Genomic DNA, 19,764 nt, shown 5'->3' with positions numbered 1-19,764 from the left:
ACACACGCTTGGGGAAAAAGGAAGATTGGAGAATAGAAAGAATGTCCTTTCAATGTGAATGGGTTTTAAAAGGATTGCGTGGGATTAGGGAAATTATTGTGACAGCAGTGCCTATCATTCATATCATATCACGGGTATCACTCTCACAACATAAGAGATCTTAAACTGCATTTCCTGGCTGCTCCTTCCTGACAGGGCGCTCTCTTGCAGGGTTGCTGCTCAAAGATGTGCTCCCGACAGCGCTCCGGAGGCTGCCATGAAACATCCTCCCAGTCGGGAGGATGCCACGGTGGTGGCTCGTCCTGCCACGGTGGCGGCTCGTCCTGCCACGGTGGCGGCTCCTCAAGCTACCAAGGCTCCTCTTGCTGCGGCAGCGCAGGCTCCAGCAGCTACGGCGGCGGCACGGCCTCCTGCCAACAGATGCAGGGATCCTCAGGCTACGGCATGGGAGGAGGATCCAGCGGAGGCTCCATTATCATCTCTTCTGGGGGTGGCAGTGGAGGGTCGTCCGGATGCTGCAGTGGGGGTGGATCTGGCGGGGGCAGCTCAGGCTCCGCTCAGAAGATCATCGTGAGCTCCGGAGGTGGAGGAGGTGGCTCCTCCGGGTGCTGCGGTGGAGGATCCTCAGGCTACGGTGTGGGAGGAGGATCCGGTGGAGGGTCTTCAGGAGGAAAGATCATTGTATCAGGAGGTGGGAGCAGTGGGGGATCATCTGGCTGCTGCGGTGGAGGATCCTCAGGCTATGGCATTGGAGGAGGATCCAGTGGAAGCAGTGGGGGATCAGGACAGAAGATCATTGTGAGCTCTGGAGGAGGAGGAGGTGGCTCCTCCGGAGGCTGTGGTGGAGGATCCTCAGGCTATGGCACGGGAGGAGGATCCAGTGGAGGGTCTTCAGGAGGAAAGATCATTATATCAGGAGGTGGGAGCAGTGGGGGATCATCTGGCTGCTGCAGTGGAGGATCCTCAGGCTACGGCTCGGGAGGAGGATCCGGTGGAAGCAGTGGGGGATCAGGACAGAAGATCATTGTGAGCTCTGGAGGAGGAGGAGGTGGCTCCTCCGGAGGCTGCGGTGGAGGATCCTCGGGATATGGCACGGGAGGAGGCTATGGGGGCAGCAGTGGGGGATCAGGTCAGAAGATCATCGTGAGCTCCGGAGGCGGAGGAGGTGGCTCCTCTGGATGCTGTGGTGGAGGATCCTCAGGCTACGGTGTGGGAGGAGGATCCAGTGGAGGGTCTTCAGGAGGAAAAATCATTATATCAGGAGGTGGGAGCAGCGGAGGATCATCTGGATGCTGCGGTGGAGGATCCTCAGGCTATGGCATTGGAGGAGGCTATGGGGGTAGCAGTGGGGGATCCAGTCAAAAGATCATTGTGAGCTCTGGGGGAGGAGGAGGAGGTGGCTCCTCCGGAGGCTGCGGTGGAGGATCCTCAGGATATGGCACGGGAGGAGGCTACGGGGGTAGCAGTGGGGGATCAGGACAGAAGATCATCGTGAGCTCCGGAGGCGGAGGAGGTGGCTCCTCCGGATACTGTGGTGGGGGATCCTCAGGCTATGGAATGGGAGGAGGATCCAGTGGAGGGTCTTCAGGAGGAAAGATCATTATATCAGGAGGTGGGAGCAGTGGGGGATCATCTGGATGCTGTGGTGGAGGATTCAGCAGTGGCAGCAGCAGCTCCTCTGGCCACACCGTCATCATCAGCTCCGGAGGAAGCAGTGGAGGATCCTCCCAGTCCATGCAACAGAAATGCCCCATTGTCATTCCCAACATTGAGTCCCATCAAACCAAGCAGGCCTGTCACTGGCCACCCAGCCAGCAGAAGTGATGGCCACCCATGGCCCCAGCACTTAGCAACAACAGTCCATGACAGGTCACCCTCTCCTCTCTGGACCCTCTCTTCCAAGGTTTTCTGCTTCCTCCCAGCGTGTTCTCTTCTTTTGAGGCTGCATCCCTGGACTGCGACGTCCTGCACAACCTGCTGTGCTCTGATGCTGGGTTTAAGATGCAGTTGGTCAGGTTCTGCTGCTTTGCTCACCCAATATCAACTGAAATAAAACTCGCTGTGTACAGAAAGCACTGCTGTCGTCTGCTTTATCCTGCATCAGTTCCATGTTTCCTTTCAAGAACTAAATAGCCATACATAATACATGCAGTTTAATAAGTCTTTTTCTTCCTCCAGGGCTAGGAAAAAAAGGGTATAAAGAAGTGCTTGAAAGAGACGTTGCTGCTTAAGCCAATGGTTTAGACCCTTCTTTCCAGTAAAAGCCACCAAGAATGAAACTTTAGCACAGGGAATAACTCATCCTCACTTCCTCTTTCCCAGAGGAGGAAGAATAGTACAAACTCTGGGCTTCAATACAAAGAACAGCATCCTTTGGAAAGGCTCCGGTCTTCACACACACTCCCCATATTTAACATAAGAAAACTACTCATTTTGGTAAACAACATCCAACATTTGTGCTGACATCAGCAACAAGAAGTCTTCAGTAAAAGTTAAGATTTCAGTCTTGACTTCCATAAATTTTAACACATGAGATTTTTATTGTCTACCTCCTCTAGCGAGCTGGGACACAGTAAACACAGTAGGAGCAAGAGGCTCTCTTTCCAAGAGGTTTGCATTAGCAATTCTGCATTCTGCAAATACTCACTGACATGATTCTGTCTTTTACAGAGTAACAATAACTTGTAACAAAATGCACCAAGGCCTCATCCTCTGAGGCACCTGCAGTGACTAAACTGAAAAATGGCATGACCTATCTCCTCCCCATTCTGGGACAACTGGACCTCAGAGGTGAAAAGGGTGCACCCAGGACACCAGAGCAGGGGCAGCATCCAGATTTTGGGCAGCCTCACCCCATGAAGCCTCCTGCACCCTGCCTTCCTTTTACTCAGCATACGCGTCGGAACTGGGGTGGACTCTGCACTTGAGACTAACTTGAGGAGGGTTATGGCAACAGCAACCCCTGCAGCAACTATGGTCTCCTCCATGGGGCAGGCACCACATGTGTGCACATCACGAGCTTGGCACTTCCTCTGTGTGGGGCCTTACATACACAGTCTCGGTGCCTGTACACATGCATGTACACACAAATGTACATATTTGCAGGATTAGTTTGTCACACCCGCTGGAAGGCCATGCTTTGCTTTGTGGCCTTCCCTCATACCCCAGGTCCAGATGAACTGCAAATCCTGGGTGTCCCTTTGTGCAAGTCATTACAGGTTACATTCGCAGGGAGGGATTAAGCTGTTGTGATATTCAGTAGCACAACACCCACATTTCACAGGTGAGAGTCACAATTCCCATGAGAATATATATTTTTCTTTTGGGTGACTAGAGTGAAACTGGGGACACTGCAGTGAGTCCAAAGCAAGATAAATGGTACCCACATTCTTAGAGACCACATGGGTGCACGGTCCTGTGCCCACACCACTGAAGCTGTGCGCGTGCCCTAAGCTACGTTCATCGTGACAAGGCTGGCCCACTTGATCCTGCTGTCACACATCCTCTCAGCTAGAACCCCCCAATTACGCCTTCTTCTGCTCTGTCTTCTGTGGGAGTGGATGCTGTTGTCACTCTCAAAACACGCATGAAACTGTGACAGGATGTAGCTGCTGCAAAACACAGCCAACAGCACTGCAGCTCCTGTGCTGACAAACTGCTGGTCTCCAGCAAGGCATATTTCATAGGAAAATACCCAGAGGTTTCCCCAGCTTCTCATGTGGGTGGGCTGGAAAGAGAAGCAGGACCCTCACAAAAGCACTGAGGTTGAAGAGGTGTTTCATATTCCATGGTTCGATGCTATAGTCCTGACAGCCTTCAAACGCAACTTTGGAAACAGGTGCCAAAACATTCCCCCGCAAAACCCCATCATAAGCATTCCTAAGCAGATGGAATTGAGCACAGACCTTCCTGCTCCATGCAAAAGCAGTGCTAGTCCTCCTGCTCCTGAGCAGTACAGGGAAATGGCCCTCAAATCTCTGCCTTCCTCACAAAGATCCTTGACACAGCTCTGGGCTCAGGTGCGCAGCAAAGACAGCCCAACAGCACCTCTGAAGAGCTACACTGTCCCATCAGAAATGGTACCTCTGCCAGGTTCAACATATGGTTGTCCGTTTCCAGCAGGCTGAACATACACCTCTTCCCTGTCCAGTTCCCACTCCAGCTCACCAATCTGTGGGAAATCCCCATTTTCCCCAAATATTCCTGGATACTGCTCCAGCTCATCCTTTATCCTTCGTCTTCCATGTCTCCAGCACTTACTTAGTAAAGAATGGATGCTGAGGGGTGAATGATGGAGCAAACATCTAGGAAGCTGCAGCCCAGCAGGAAGGGTTTGGGGTCCCCAAAGGAGACCTCAAGAGACTAGGCCCCCAACGGTTCACAGCACGACTCCCGGAAATGAATGATTACATAAAATTAGTGATTACATTCTGCTTATCTCCTCTCTATCACCTATATGATACAAGTGAGTCAAAAGAGACAGCTAGCACCGGACTCATTAAGTAAGTGTATTAGCATTCCTTAGAGTGTTTCATTTCCCTTAAGAATACAATATAAAAGCTGCTGCATCCTACTGCTCCTCATTCACCTGCCTGCAAGCCTAGCACGCACTTCGAGTCCCAACAAAGGTAAGTGCATTCACCCTGGAACTTTTTTCAGCCCCTAATGCGGAGAAGTCGCTCCATTCATCGTTCTCTGAGCGTGCTTTACACAAGGGAATCCTGCCAGCTCAGCCTGGGGCAGAATGTGCTCTGACAGCTGGGTGTGCCTGGGGGACTGCCATCCTTTAAGATGGGAGTTGTTCGTGCTACTCCCAGGGTGCAGGGATGCAGCTGAGCTCCTGGCTGCCGTGAAGCTTAGTAGGCTGTAAATCAAGAGTGATCTACACAGGAACCAAGGCTTATAGACTGTCTGCTCTCTGCATGCCAAGACACATAGGGAAATCTCTAGGAGGACTTGGAGTCCACCAACATGCAGTGTTTCCTGTAACTGTTTCATCTGAAAATCCGTTAATGAGTATTTGAGGGCAGAACCTTCCTACCAAAAGAGTTTAAAGAACTGCCTTTCCTCTAGGGCAGGACGCTAGAACAGAAGGGATGATATCTGTCAGGTACTACTTAATAATCAATTTTTGTCCTATGCTCAGAGATTTCTTTGCTGCTCCTTCCTGACAGGGCGCTCTCTTGCAGGGTTGCTGCTCAAAGATGTGCTCCCGACAGCGCTCCGGAGGCTGCCATGAAACATCCTCCCAGTCGGGAGGATGCCACGGTAGCGGTTCGTCCTGCCACGGTGGTGGCTCGTCCTGCCATGGTGGCGGCTCCTCAAGCTACCAAGGCTCCTCTTGCTGCGGCAGCGCAGGCTCCAGCAGCTACGGCGGCGGCACGGCCTCCTGCCAACAGATGCAGGGATCCTCAGGCTACGGCATGGGAGGAGGATCCAGCGGAGGCTCCATTATCATCTCTTCTGGGGGTGGCAGTGGAGGGTCGTCCGGATGCTGCAGTGGGGGTGGATCTGGCGGGGGCAGCTCAGGCTCCGCTCAGAAGATCATCGTGAGCTCCGGAGGTGGAGGAGGTGGCTCCTCCGGGTGCTGCGGTGGAGGATCCTCAGGCTACGGCGTGGGAGGAGGATCCGGTGGAGGGTCTTCAGGAGGAAAGATCATTGTATCAGGAGGTGGGAGCAGTGGGGGATCATCTGGCTGCTGCGGTGGAGGATCCTCAGGCTACGGCATGGGAGGAGGATCTGGTGGAAGCAGTGGGGGATCAGGACAGAAGATCATTGTGAGCTCTGGAGGAGGAGGCGGTGGCTCCTCCGGAGGCTGCGGTGGAGGATCCTCAGGATATGGCACGGGAGGAGGCTATGGGGGTAGCAGTGGGGGATCAGGACAGAAGATCATCGTGAGCTCTGGAGGAGGAGGAGGTGGCTCCTCCGGAGGCTGTGGTGGAGGATCCTCAGGATATGGCAAGGGAGGAGGATCCAGCGGAGGGTCTTCAGGAGGAAAGATCATTATATCAGGAGGTGGGAGCAGTGGGGGATCATCTGGCTGCTGCAGTGGAGGATCCTCAGGCTATGGCATGGGAGGAGGCTATGGGGGTAGCAGTGGGGGATCAGGCCAGAAGATTATTGTGAGCTCTGGAGGAGGAGGAGGAGGAGGCTCCTCCGGAGGCTGCAGTGGAGGATCCTCGGGATATGGCACGGGAGGAGGCTATGGGGGTAGCAGTGGGGGATCAGGACAGAAGATCATTGTGAGCTCTGGAGGAGGCGGCGGTGGCTCCTCTGGATGCTGTGGTGGAGGATCCTCAGGATATGGCACGGGAGGAGGATCCAGTGGAGGGTCTTCAGGAGGAAAGATCATTATATCAGGAGGTGGGAGCAGTGGGGGATCATCTGGCTGCTGCAGTGGAGGATCCTCAGGATTCTCAGGATCCTCAGGCTACGGCATAGGAGGAGGCTATGGGGGTAGCAGTGGGGGATCAGGTCAGAAGATTATTGTGAGCTCTGGAGGAGGAGGAGGTGGCTCCTCCGGATGCTGCGGTGGAGGATCCTCAGGCTATGGCACGGGAGGAGGATCCAGCGGAGGGTCTTCAGGAGGAAAGATCATTATATCAGGAGGTGGGAGCAGTGGGGGATCATCTGGATGCTGCGGTGGAGGATTCAGCAGTGGCAGCAGCAGCTCCTCTGGCCACACAGTCATCATCAGCTCAGGAGGAAGCAGTGGAGGATCCTCCCAGTCCATGCAACAGAAATGCCCCATTGTCATTCCCAACATTGAGTCCCATCAAACCAAGCAGGCCTGTCACTGGCCACCCAGCCAGCAGAAGTGATGGCCACTCATGGCTCCAGCACTCAGCAACAACAGTCCATGACAGGTCACCCTCTCCTCTCTGGACCCTCTCTTCCAAGGTTTTCTGCTTCCTCCCAGCGTGTTCTCTTCTCTTGAGGCTGCATAACTGAGCTGCAAACTCTTTATGACAGCACTCTGCCCTCGTCTACATTCATGGTGTTTTTGATCAAGCTCTGCTGTTTTTTCCAAAAGCATATCCAGAATGTAATAAATATAATAATGTCCTAAGGAACTCTTCATTTATGTATTTATTTTTGAGTAGTCTCTCATGATTATGAGAATCAGAAATCTGAGAGGATATTTCATTCTCCATTCCTCCATGGAAAAGACGGCGGGTTGAATAGCAAGTTGCCATCACCGTGGCTCTAAAAACACCTCAGACTCTAGAAGTTTACACCATCCTTTTTCAGCATGGGCTCCACTCACATGCGGAAACCAAGAGCACAGCCTAAAACCATCCAGCACCCACCACCCCCCAACTCCCTCTTGGCACTTTCGCAGGGTGTTTTCCCCAGGTCGCTCCCTCAGCTCTTGGTTCAACATCTCCTGAAGAAACAGCCCTTGCAGGGAGCTTGCGAGAGACCAGCACCCCAGCTCCATCCTCACCCCTCTTCATACCACTAGCAGTTCACTGCCAGCACCCGCCTGCTCCTGCCCTCCCCACCACGCTCCTGACCCTACCAGTCCAGGATCAGGCATTTTCCCCTTGATTTATTGCCGCCTAATGTAACCATTTAAAGACCTTTCCAACACAAGTGGACACACAACACAAACGCCGGCCCCTCGGGGGGTGTTACCTGGCCTGCCGCGCCGCGCCTCGCCGGCGGCTCCGCTCCCTCCGCTCCCCGTGCTCTAGCGTGGTCCTTCGCGGCCAGCCCGGACCCCGCGGACGGCCGCAGGTCCCCGGCGGCTCCGCTCCCTCCGCTCTCCGTGCTCTAGCGCGGTCCCTCGAGGCTCGCGGCCAGCCCGGACCCCGCAGGTCCCCGGTGGCTCCGCTCCCTCCGCTCTCCGTGCTCTAGCGCGGTCCCTCGAGGCTCCCGGCCAGCCCGGACCCCGCGGGTCCCCGGCGGCTCCGCGCCGCCCTCGCCGCGTCGCTCCCACCTCGCCACACGCGCGCACGTGACCCCCCGCTGGCGCCTCTGATTGGCTGTCGCTTTGGCGCCGCTTTCAACCGTTACAGAACTGGCTGGAACCGGCCGGGAGCGCACGAGCGGCACAGCCGCTTCCGTCACAGCGCACCCAAAACCCGGCTGTTTATAGCCAAAAGAGACGCCGTTATCCGCCTCCCTCCACTCCTTTCCCTCCCCTCGTGCCTTTGAGCACTGCCTGGCCCACACTGGCCCAGCCAAACCAGTCCGGGGCCAGGCAGAAGGAAAGCAAGCCAGCAGCAAGGTTGCCCTGAGGCAACTGGGTAGACACCAGTTATGCCCTCAGGACTTAAACCCTCCTTGGCCAGGCTCTTGCCATCTGCCTTGAAGCAAGGGCAGCAGCAGGACTGCTTTGGTTTAGCTAGTGGCTGGTGTATGTGGCCTTCTGCCAGAGCTGTCCCCGCAGCAAAACGGCTCAGATCTAAGCAGCCCTAATCCTGCAGCAAGAGCTGTGCTGTGAGGCTGGTCCCTTGGGTTCCACGCTGGCACAGCGTTAGCCGCGTGGCCACAGAGCGTCCTTCCCCAGCAGCCATCTCGACAGGGCTCCCTCGTACTCAGGAGTCCTTCTGAGTCAGAGAGGCCTAGCCAGGAAATGCAGAAAGGCAGCATTTGGCTAACAAAAATGCTTGTCGCTGTCCAGCAGAGGAATCCATCCATGGACGTTCACCTCCATAGTTCTCTCCAGGGTCCATAGCGTTCTCAGGGTTCTCTCTGGGTCCATAGTGTTCTCTCAGAGCCACCCATGAGATGCTGGGTCCAAGAGCTGTGACCAGCCTGTGGCCACCCCAGTTGCCCACAACCTGCCCCTTGGTGCGTTCCGAGCCTTTCCCAGCTACCTGTGGAGAAGCCCAGAGCAACATCCCTGGCCACGGCGTTGCCCTGCCTCTTCCCAGAGTGGATGCAGTCACGGCCGCCCTCTACCTCACGTCTCCCTTTGGCCACCATGTTCTTCAGCCTCCCAAAAGCAGCCCCCAGCCATGTTACGGCTGCTGCTCTGGGACCAGAGCGGTCCCCTGTAGCAGAGGGAGCACAGGAATAGGATCATTAAGCAGAAGCATCCCTGCAATGCAAGAAAGCAGCCTGGAGATATCGATCAGAAGTCATGAGTCAAAGCAAGTATTTAAATCAGTTTGGTATCTAAATCATTGCCATTCCTTAGTGTGTCTCATTTCCCTTATATGCTAGGCACCATATAAAGGTTCCTCTGTGTTAAACCTCCTCATTCAGTCGACTTTTATCTTCTAAATGTGTTTCCAATGGATGAAGAGGGTAAGTCTGCTTTTTCTGAGGCTTTATTAGCACGTAGACCTAGGTGGAGACGTCCTGCTTAGCTGGTGGCACAGGGTCTCCAGCTGTGCCGTGCTGCCTGGGTGCCCAGAGCAGAGTTCTTGGGATCGCTGTGGCTTCTTGCTGTGGTGCAGCATCACTCAGATGGCTTGGAAACGAGGGAGAGGCAGGTCACAGTGCTGGGGACCATGCGCTTCAGGAGGCTATAGACCTTGAGGAGGCCACAGCTAAGTCTGCAGTAGAACCAGCACATGGCCATTGCCTTTTCTTTGCATATTTGAGTAAACTTGCAAAGCGCTGGGCGCATTCTTCGTATTATTCAGCAACAAGCCTGTAGAGGATCCGTACTGATCGCATCTCTCTCACGGCTGTGCTGATTAACTTATCTAAAAAATCCCTGGGGATACTGAGTAACGGCAGCCTGCATCCCGCCAGTCCCATTATCTTTCACGGAGGTTTTATTTGGCCACTCTTGCAGTGCTTTAAAAACATAAACGAGGGTAATTTCTGCAATTTTTACAGACAAGATGATGAGCAGTGAGAACTGTAGCAGTTATTAGATAAATTAAGGCAAAAGGATGTATTCAGATTTTGATTCTCCAGAACTGCACCCTAGAGGTGAAAAACAAGTTATCCCAGTGTGCTGCTGCCCAGCCCAGGATTCCCACAGGTTCTGGTAGAGCCTTCGTGACCATCCTGACCGCGGTCTCCCCCGCCATCCCCCAAAATGGAACAAAACATCCAAAAACAGCAGCGTCTCCTGTACCCGTGGGATGTTTTCCTCTTCCAGATATACCGCTGGTTGAGAGGGAGGTGTCCTCGCCGGCGCAGAGGCTACAGACATGAGATCTCGTCGCATTACGGCACGGGCTACTGCAGCCGTGGCGGCGTGTCGAGCCTCCGGGGACACGGCTCCTTCTTCTGCGATGGGGAAGGCTCCATTACCTACAGCCGGGCCAGTTCACCCTGCCGCTTCATGCCCAGCTCTTCCACCTTTGTCGCTGGAGGGGAATACCGATGCGCTGGTGACGGCTGTGTTGTAATAACCCGTGGGGACAGTGGGGGGTCATCTGCATGGGGCATGGCACGGGAGTCCGTGTGCGACACAGAGGGAGGACCAAGGTACAGCATTGAGGACTTGGGCAGTGCTGTGAGCTCCGGGGCTGGTGGGGCATCCAGCTACGGTGGGAGATGGGGCTATGGCACGGGAAGAGACTCCGGCTATGGGTATGAGATGTCATCAAGAGACAAGTGCATCACAGCGGGTGAGGGCGGCGGTGGATCCGGGTACTGCGGTGGCCCAGAGATCATCTCTGGAGGCAGCGGCTGCTCCCAGTCTATGCAGCAGAAATGCCCTGTGGTCGTTCCTGAAATCAAGTCGGATCAGACCAAGCAGGAGTGCCAGTGGCCCCTCAGCCAGAAGAAGTGACCAGCCCCAAAGCCCCCCGAGTGCCCGGACAGCAGTGCCCGGGCTGTGCCACATCACGGCTCTTCTCCAGCCCCCTCGTTATCGTTCCTTCCCTGGGCCAGGCCATGCTCACGGCCAACAAATCATTGGTGCTTTGGGGCTGGGAAGGGATTGCTCCCTCCATCCTCTTTTTCTCATGGGATGGGAAATAAAACCTTCCTGCCTGCTGGAACTCCCCACTCTGTATGGTTTCTTTGTTCAAAATACAAGTGGATCTTTGATAGATACCTATGGAGTCTACTTCAAAGTGGGCTAAGGAAGATTTATCTTTCAACATACATGAAATCCATTTCAATGTATACTTTAGTACGATTAAAATACATAGTTTTCAATAGCGAGAGCAGCTATTGGATTTTGTGCAGTCTCTCGCAGTGGAAGGGCCCTCAACCCTCTCCAGAGCCTCGACCTCGATGCGCAGGCAGCTCCGAGCTAGGTTGAGCGGATAGGCAGAACTCCCAGGTGATTTCCAGCTGATTATTATTTACACAGTGACCTTGGGAATGCGAGATTGTTTACCTGGAAACAATTATCTACCAAGCTCCTGTCCCAAAGAGATTGCAGGGGATGTTGTAAGCCCGAGCACGTAAACCTTTGCTTGCACCAGGGGCATGGCGCAACATGAATGAACTCATTGGCTTCTTCGGAGTAATCTTATGGCATTTTTTGATAAAAATGGGTCCTAAATTAGGAAGAAGGAAGAAGATGCTGATCCTGTGGTTCCTCTGTGCCACGGTGATAGGACAGTGGAGGTTTCAACTTCAGGGGCCGGTTGCCACGTGGAATATGGCAAACTTTTAGGGCTTCAGGACTATTCTCTGTTTTTCTTTTGTTTACTTTTTGACTCATCCAATATTAGTAATGCAGGAAAAGACACCCAGTGAACTGGTCATGTGTGTCTGTCCGTAATTGTTACTCCCTGTCCCACCTGGCCGTTGCTCCACAGGCTTCGATACGAACCAAGACAGATCAGATAACAGACGCAGGACAGAAGGGGGGAAATTGCTCTTGCGCCCGGTGCTTGCGCGTTGCTCTGCTGCAGCGAAGCCGCGGGCCTGGGGCGCATGCACAGAGCACGTCGGAGCAGCGCCGCGCGCGCGGGCTGCAGAGGGATCCTCTGGCACGTACGGCTCGCCTGCAGCGGGAAGATGGAGACAGGTGGAGTCTGAGTTTTACACACAGACACACACACACGTTCGCACACGCAGATTTCCTTCCCGCCTCCCTGCCTGCGCAATATGGGAAGAACGATAACTCTTTTGTTGCAAGAGGCGCTAATAACTTGGAGATCTCGTTCACAAGCGTGTCCGTGCTTGCCAAAGCGCTGCCCTTCTGCCTCGGTGCATCACCAGCTGCATGCAGACACACAGGCTGAAAGGTAAACACGTATTTGGCATCTTCGCAGAAGATGAAAGTCACAACCTGATGCCTCTAGACACAAACCAAAGAAAATACTTCTAGAGATAGCAAGTGTTAGCCACCCCTCTGCAGCTTCAGATGTTCAGCTGCTTTCTGCCCTCCAAAACCTTGCACCTGCAGTGTTTGCAGAGAGATTAAGACACAAACTGAGGTGCTCAGTAAGATGAAAGGAAAACTGCTGAAGCTGCATGATCCGGATGCTAATGAAAGGGAAAAGAGAAAGCTGTGGTGGCTGCAGTCAGTTCTCCGCTGGGAGCACCCCGGGAGCATCGGCAAAGCCGCGGTCGTACCGCAAGCGGCATCGGGGCCGGGCAGGCACCGGCCTCGCGGCAGCCGCTCCAGCACTTTGCATGGAGGCTCCGTTCTCCTGCCACCCCCTCCTGCCCCGGGGCAGAGCGGGTGAGACGGCCTCGTGTGCTGGGCTCTGATAAGGGGCTCTGACCTCAGCCTTGCTCACAACTTACTCACACGCCGGGTTTGCTCAATCAGCACCTGCCAGCGAGCCTTTCCCATCACGGACAGGGGCTGCTTGAGGGACAGACTAAATGTATATATCTATATATATAAGGAAAAAAAAACATTTCAAAAGAAGAATTCTGCCTGGAACTTTTCAATATTGGCCAGAAGAGATGTCAACTGTGTTGATTAGCAGTAATTATGCCAAAACTAGTGAAATGGCTGTAAAATCTATTTACAGGAAAGGGTTGTGCTCACTGAGACCGCACTACAGGTTTTGGGAATTCACTAGTACAAGCCAAGACTTTCCAAGGTTCCCCACGTGGATCCCCTGGCTGCCGCAGCACGCTGTCACTCTGCAGTGGTCACACATTTCGTTCTTCCCGTTTTATCACTACAGAAGGTGACCAAGACACCAGGGAAATGAGCCCCAGACAGGGAGCGAAGGCAGGGAGGGGATGCCGAGCCCCTCCACGACCAGCTGGCACCGCTGCAGGCAGCCGTAGGCACATTACGGAGTGAAGGTGCCTGTAAAGATGCTGTAGGAATTTTTAGGAATTTTAGGAATTAGGTTTAGAAAAACTATCTGAAAGCCTAAAAGTGGCAGCTCTTGTCCACTGTGCAAAGCCCCAGTCATTCCAGGACGGGTCAGAGGGAGCCATGGCCAGGCCCTGCAACCTCACTCCTTGCCAGGCTCGAGGTGAGAGGTTCCAGCAGAACAAGAACCCCAAAAGCACCAGCTTTGCCATCAGTTTTGCAACATAGAATTCATCCTGGCATGACAGTGAGGCAGCCGAGCCACCCACACAGTTTTCACTCTTGGTGCATTACCACTGGCATGGGGCAGGGTGGCAATTAAAACTGTGTAACACAGGGAAGACAATCTAAAATATGACAAGTCAATCAAAGGAAGCAGGTTGAATAAGCTTTTGAAGGTGGTAGATAATTAGAGGTGTGGCTGTTTTGTAAATACATTGGTCATTTCTCCTCAGGGGTTATTGCATTTTCAGGAAGAGCGCTAGGAATCGTATAAAAGTTCCCACAGCGCAGAGCACCTCATTCATTCGCCTTTGCTCCCTCTTCTCAGTGTTCCCAGCTACATCCAGGGTAAGTTTCTACTCCATGGCTGACGGTTTCTATGAAAATTTGCTGTATTCTTACAAAGATCAGTCTCTTTGCAGATACTGAGGTTGTCAAGAGATCGATTCTTTCTCAGGGCCTGGGACAGTTTTATTCAATCAAAATTGCTTTTGAGGCTGCTAATACTGTTCTTATTATGTACTAATATGTTCAGATTGCTTCCGTGTTCCTGTTTCCTAGTTTTCTAAGGACAAATGGGAATTAAAGGAAGTGAGGAATGGGGTGTGAGAATGAATGAGAGGTGGTAGGCTATTTTTCAGAAGAGACTTTGGGAGATAGGTGCCAAGTTCCTGTTCAAGCTGGGTTTTTAGTTGTATTTACAAGCCTGACTCCACTAATAAATTCCTCTGGAAGATGTAAATCTTCAGGAAATGGAAGGATCAAGATATCCTTGAAGAAACGTGGGACTGAACTGAGAAGGCAGTTCTAAAAACAGGAGGGAGGGTAGGTATATTCCTCGTGCCCTTTGCGCTTTGGCTCTTCATTGCCCTGGAATAATCCCCGAGCCTCTTGTACGAGTCCTTCTGGGATACAGAAAGGGAATCCAGGGAGATGGAGTGCAATGTCGGGCAGAAACGGGGATTCAGGCAGCCACAGGAGTTTGTGAAGGCCTTTGGCTGATATAGCCCTGCAGGAAGAAGGCTTCAAGCCTGGAAAGCAGCCTAGGAGGACAGGCAAATGCCATGGAGCCTTAGGAGATGAATGCTGAGCAATGCATAGATAAATGGTAAACACACAGAACAAATCTGAGCCGGAATAGAGAGGAGAAAGCAGTGCTGTTCGTGCACACTCACGGAGGCTCCTCTCCCTCCCAGGGCTCCCGTTGAAGATGTGCTCCCGTGGAGACCGCGGCTGCCACAGCACCGAGAGCTCCTCCTGCCACGGCGGGGGCTCCTCCTGCCACGACAAGGAGCGCTCGTCCTGCCACGGCTCCGAGGACGTCGTGTGCCACGAAGTGAGGCCCGTGCCGGGCGTCACGCCGGTGGTGGTGCTGCCTCCGCAGGAGCCCGTGGTCACCCAGGTGCCGGTGGCCCCCGCTCCTTGCCAGCAGCAGCAGCAGATCAAGCAGCCGGTGCAGTGGCCCCCGCAGCAGCAGAAGTGAAGCGGCGAGAAGGAGCCCGTGGTCAGCGCACACTGCAGGGCCGCATTTTCCTCTCCCCCTCAAGATGCAGCCCGGAGCTTGGGCAGGCCCTGCCGCTTCCCTCCCGCACAGATACTCCCTCCTTCGCCTGATAATGCAAAGTGATGTTAACCTGCCAGAAATGTGATTTATTCTCTCGTGTTCCAGTATTTGAATCCGTTGATTTCCTGCTTCTGTCTTCAGTAGCAAAGATATGATATTAAAACCTAAAGCTCACAAAGAATCCTGGTGTCCTGGTGTGTGCGTCCCTCATGCGCTCTGCCTCGTCTTAGCTCCACTCCTGAGTCCTTATCTCTTAATGAACGGAGCTTTCTACAGTTTGCCAAAGGTTGTGCGTGCCTCCCCTCTTCCATTGCACTTCCGTATGGGTGACGCACACAAGCTCAGCTCTTTGGTCCCCGTATCTAGTGCATCTTCCAGACAAATCTAGGTTTAGGAAAGCTGTCTGCAGGTGAAGGTACAGAGAGCTGCATCATTTGTTAATCCCACAAGAGGGAATAGCAAATGGACAACTGTCCATAAGAGTCTAGAGCAACATTTCTTATTTCACTAGATTCATCCCTCAGTTCTTTTCCGGTGTCCGTAGACACAGAGGCAGATATCTACGGAAATTGGTGCCTCTGTGGGATGGGTGCAGTATTGTGTGTAATACATTAGATATTTAATTAGGAGAAAAAAAAACTTTGTACTAAATCTTTGAAAGGAACAAGGAACTTATTATTAGCACTTGTTTTATTATTACTCTTAATTAAAATAATGAGCAGCATCATTCTAGTATGTTGCAGTACATGGTTGCAAGGTCAGGGCTGTGCAGCTCCCGCTGACAGGAGCTTTTCATGGTGTCCTGGACAGTCACATCCACCCAGATCCTCAGACAATCATTTGCCAATGCTGAACCCACCTGCACCAAACAGGAGGTAGGAATCAAAGCAGAGGAGGCTCCGGGCTGGGATTCAATCTGACTAGAAAGGTTTGAGGGAGATAAAATCTCCCGTCAATTCTTTCTAGGCAGTCCAAGTTTTCACCTACGCTGCCAGCTCACCCGCAGCGCTGCAGGTTGTGACATTTGAAGACATCCTCGGTATGAGCCTGAGGAACAGAGGCAGCAAATCTCTTTGTAGCTGTGAGTTTTGTTATCTCCGCATACACAGCCAGAAAGTGGATTGCATAAATTCAGCAGAAACAGCCCTCCCACCGCAGAACACAGAGGCCACATTGGCCGTGATGCTTGAACAGAGGACAATCTCTGCAGAGGACACTTTCTGGTCAGCATCTTGTTCAAGTGAGGAGGAGACAAGGGGAAGGAACAGACTGAAAAAGCAGGATAAGCCCAAGGAAGCCTCAGGAGCGCGAGAGGCAGGGGCTGGTCCTCAGAGCATGTTCCTACACGTGTTGTGCTTCACTCTGCCATGCACTACATCTCCCTTCTGTCCTTGCCACCACCGCTGCCCATTGGAGAACCTTTACAACAGGGCCATAGCAGGTTGAGTTCAAGTTGAAGAACCACCCTCTCCCAGAAGAGCTCTTCATCTTGGTCAAGGGGTAAACCTAAAGGAAAGACCCTTCCCTGTGATGGAAGCAGAATCCCAGACTAGTTGGAGATGGAAGGGACCTCTGGACATCATCTGGTCCAAACCTCCTTCTCAAGCAAGACCAGCTGGTATAGGTCAATTAGGACTATGTCCAGTCAGGATTTGAGATTAAAGTCCCAGATACTATACCATTCCTCCCACAAATGAGATATTAGACAAAAAAAAAAGTTATTATTTTAAATGTTTGGCTACCAATGAAATATAAGCATTGTTCTATAGAAAGTCTCTCTATTGCACTATTTATAAAAATAAGCTGTTTGCATTTAGTCAGAGCCATGTCAAGACACGGTAGATAAACACAGAGCTATAATGGAAAAATAAGCTGCCATGATCCATTGTAATCACTTACTTCAGACAACACAGAGTGATCCCAATTCATTCTAAAGGGAATGGACTGGAGTGGGAAAGCTTTATAGAGTCTCGGGCTGGAGTGGTGATCCACCAGTGGAGAATGGGGGCTTCGTGTTCCCCTGACCACAGCCGGTTTTATTGGCTGCCCTTGATTCCTGACATTTTTACAGGACTCACTCTTTTTTATATGATGATAGAGCTAATCCCATACAGGATCAAAGATTTTAAAGGCTTTGCCTAACAAAGGCCTGCTTAAGACTTTGCCACAAAGTATTTATAGGTTGGTTTTGTATATTGTGATACTGAAATGCAGGTGCAAACAAACTGGTTCAAGGGATCCCAGTGAGTCAGTAGAAGACTACTCGAAATCAGTTGTGCCTGACGCCTAATCCCACAGTGCCATCCCAGTGCTGACACATCCTTGCCTTTTATGTGACAAGAATATGTAATTGCCAGGTTAGATGGGCATGACCTGTAAGTAGACATGGGGAGGAAGACCTGAGTTCATACATGATTCATAGGAAAATCCAGATTCAAACACATCTGCCTCTACTCCATTACTCTGTTTTGGTTCTTTTTTCTTGAACCATCACACTATCTAATGCATATTGTGGAAGAGCTACCGAAAGACCATGATTGAGTGCTGAAATCAGGACAGCAGTACTAGGAGAGCCCTCAAACCCCAGCTAATAGTCCAAATATTGGCTTCAACATTATCTTGAAATAAAAGTTTGAGTCTTTATCTGGAAGCAAGTGCATGGCCCGTCGTTTTACAACCACAACTGTTAGACATCTCAGCAGGGCCTAAAGGAACGAGCTGGAGAAATCATTTAAGTGCTTCTGAAAATGGGAAGTGAAAGAAATCTCACTTCTGGGAGATCAGGCATGCTCAAACTTTTCTGCTCCGGGGTTTGGTACCACTGCCATGAACACTAAAATGGCATCTTTTGCAGGAGAAAAAGACATCTTTCATAGAACACTGTGCAGTTAGGCTGCAAGTATGAGCAAGGGACTCTCATTAAACATCCAGTACCATTGAGCAATTCAGCTAGATTATTCCTGCCATAAGCATCATCCAGATGAGTTGCCATTAGTAATCTTTTTTTTTTTCTCATGCGACAGTGCAATCACATTTAACTCTTGGTCCATGTGACTTCCCCACACAGCTTAAGGAACTGGTATTTCTGAATGACAAACATCTCTCCCACCCGATACTTCTTGTCCATGACCAGATCTCTTAATATCTTCGGTATTGGCGTCCCTTCACGTGAAGTAGGTGCACAAATACCTTCCAATCTCTTTCATAGAGACGTAAAAGAATTAACGTGCTATTAATATCCTATGGGACAATTATAATGCTAAAAACACAAGGCATCAAAGGGAAAATGTCGGAAGCTGAATACAGCGGATAGAAATGGGCTGGTATATGTAATTAGGTTACACTTATTGCTGGGAGATGTCTCATGTCCTAGATAACCCTTTGAACAGTATAAAAGGTCTCTCTTCCCAGTTTTCCTCATTCGCTGCTCTGCGCTCACATACATTCGTTCCTGCTGCTGAAGGGGTGAGTCCAATTTTTCTGTTTCTCCCTAATGAGGGACATTTGCTTCCATGCAGACTTTGGTGGGGCTGGACAATGATAGTTCACGTCTTACCACTGGACATTGGTCAGGCTTGAGACCAAGTCCCTGTAGGTAAACTATTTTATTAATGCAAATTACAAGTGGGATATGTTCTTAATAGGCAGAGGATCAGACTCAGTAAAATCTTGACTATGGCCTTGAAGCTACAGACAGAGAAGAACAGCCAGAGGATCTAATGGAGAAGATATTTCCACAGTTTTTGAGGAGAGGGGACAGGGAAGACTGAGTCTTGGTATGGGCTTGGATCTTTGCTCAAAAACAAATTTGATCAAAAACAAGTTGCATCTGTAAAAGATCATGTCTTTAGTAGGAGCTGTAGGTTGTCTTCAAGGACCTAAGTGGCATCGATGTTGCCTTATCCTTGAATGAACAAGAGCAGAGCGTTTCCTAGGAAATCCGCAGCCAGGGAGAGGATCCAAGAGCGGTTTCCATGCCCGGGTGACACGTTGTCCGTTCCCCACAGCTTGGCCAGGACTCCAGAAGGATGTGCTCCCGCGGGACCTGCCACGACTACGAGTCCTCCTGCCACGGCTCCCGCTCCTCGTGCCACGGCTCCCGCTCCTCGTGCCACGACTCGGGATCCTCCTGCCGTTACACCATCCAGGTGCAGCCCGTGCAGAAGTACGGCTACGTGGCACCCTGCTGTCCCCCGGTGCAGCGCTATTGCCCCCCGGTGCAGCGCTACTGCCCCCCCTTGCAGCAGTACTGCCCCCCGGTCCCGAGCTGCCCCCAGTACTCCAAGAACATCTGCAAACTGCCCTCCTCGTACCCCAAGTACTAACACCAGCGTCCAGCCCTGAGCCCGGATCTGCCGGCTCCCAACTTCCTTAGATGTCTTGGTGCCAAAGCTTGGATCATCACTTCTCATTCTCGTTTTGCAGAGATGCTTGAGCACTTCCTCTATGTTTTATCAAAATGTAATGTGTTTTAATTTATTTGGCGTGCAAGTGCATGTTTAGATTCATCCTGTCAAAGTTTCTGAATGATTTCTGCTGGCAGCGGTTTACATGTGATGTTCCTGTGTCAACCTCCAAACATACACATAAGATAATAAAATTTCATTTCCAAAAGTATCAAAAGTTCATGATTTATTTGTTCATTAACTTATGTGTAGAAAATTGTCTCAGTTTCAGGCTTCTTAATCACAATTTCTTCATCCTCTGTTTCTCAAACATCATAAAAAAACCCTAAAGTTTCAACGTGACTGAAAGCAGGTAAATCCAGATATATTTCTATGCCAGGTGGATGTATTTGTGTATAGCATATAGGGTCCTCATGTAT

The 19,764-nt window shown here is 51.6% G+C and overlaps 3 protein-coding genes across 5 annotated transcripts; all 3 read left to right on the top strand.

The window, feature by feature from the left end:
• The first annotated feature begins 225 nt into the window (after window positions 1-225).
• LOC148592204 (uncharacterized) lies at window positions 226-1,824 on the top strand. 2 transcript variants are annotated; one of them, XM_088535338.1, is made up of 2 exons: window positions 226-370; window positions 452-1,824. In XM_088535338.1, the coding sequence occupies exons 1-2, from the start codon at window positions 226-228 to the stop codon at window positions 1,822-1,824; spliced, it is 1,518 nt and encodes a 505-aa protein (XP_088391464.1). The 2 variants fall into 2 exon arrangements, with proteins under 2 accessions (XP_088391464.1, XP_088391463.1); XM_088535337.1 differs by having other exon boundaries at window positions 226-1,824.
• A 3,380-nt stretch (window positions 1,825-5,204) lies between these two features.
• Window positions 5,205-6,821, top strand: LOC148592203 (uncharacterized). Of its 2 annotated transcripts, XM_088535336.1 has the most exons (2): window positions 5,205-6,577; window positions 6,671-6,821. In XM_088535336.1, the coding sequence occupies exons 1-2, from the start codon at window positions 5,205-5,207 to the stop codon at window positions 6,819-6,821; spliced, it is 1,524 nt and encodes a 507-aa protein (XP_088391462.1). The 2 variants fall into 2 exon arrangements, with proteins under 2 accessions (XP_088391462.1, XP_088391461.1); XM_088535335.1 differs by having other exon boundaries at window positions 5,205-6,821.
• A 2,413-nt stretch (window positions 6,822-9,234) lies between these two features.
• On the top strand, window positions 9,235-10,705 carry LOC104569507 (uncharacterized). Its single transcript, XM_010216476.2, has 2 exons — window positions 9,235-9,258; window positions 10,067-10,705. The coding sequence occupies exons 1-2, from the start codon at window positions 9,235-9,237 to the stop codon at window positions 10,703-10,705; spliced, it is 663 nt and encodes a 220-aa protein (XP_010214778.2).
• Window positions 10,706-19,764: the final 9,059 nt, after the last annotated feature.

Source organism: Tinamus guttatus, unplaced genomic scaffold, assembly GCF_059628265.1.
Source record: "Tinamus guttatus ecotype Peru unplaced genomic scaffold, ASM5962826v1 Tinamus_guttatus_pri_ptg000629l, whole genome shotgun sequence".
In the NCBI taxonomy this organism is placed as follows: Eukaryota; Metazoa; Chordata; class Aves; order Tinamiformes; family Tinamidae; genus Tinamus; species Tinamus guttatus.
This window is presented reverse-complemented; position numbering and strand designations above follow the sequence as displayed.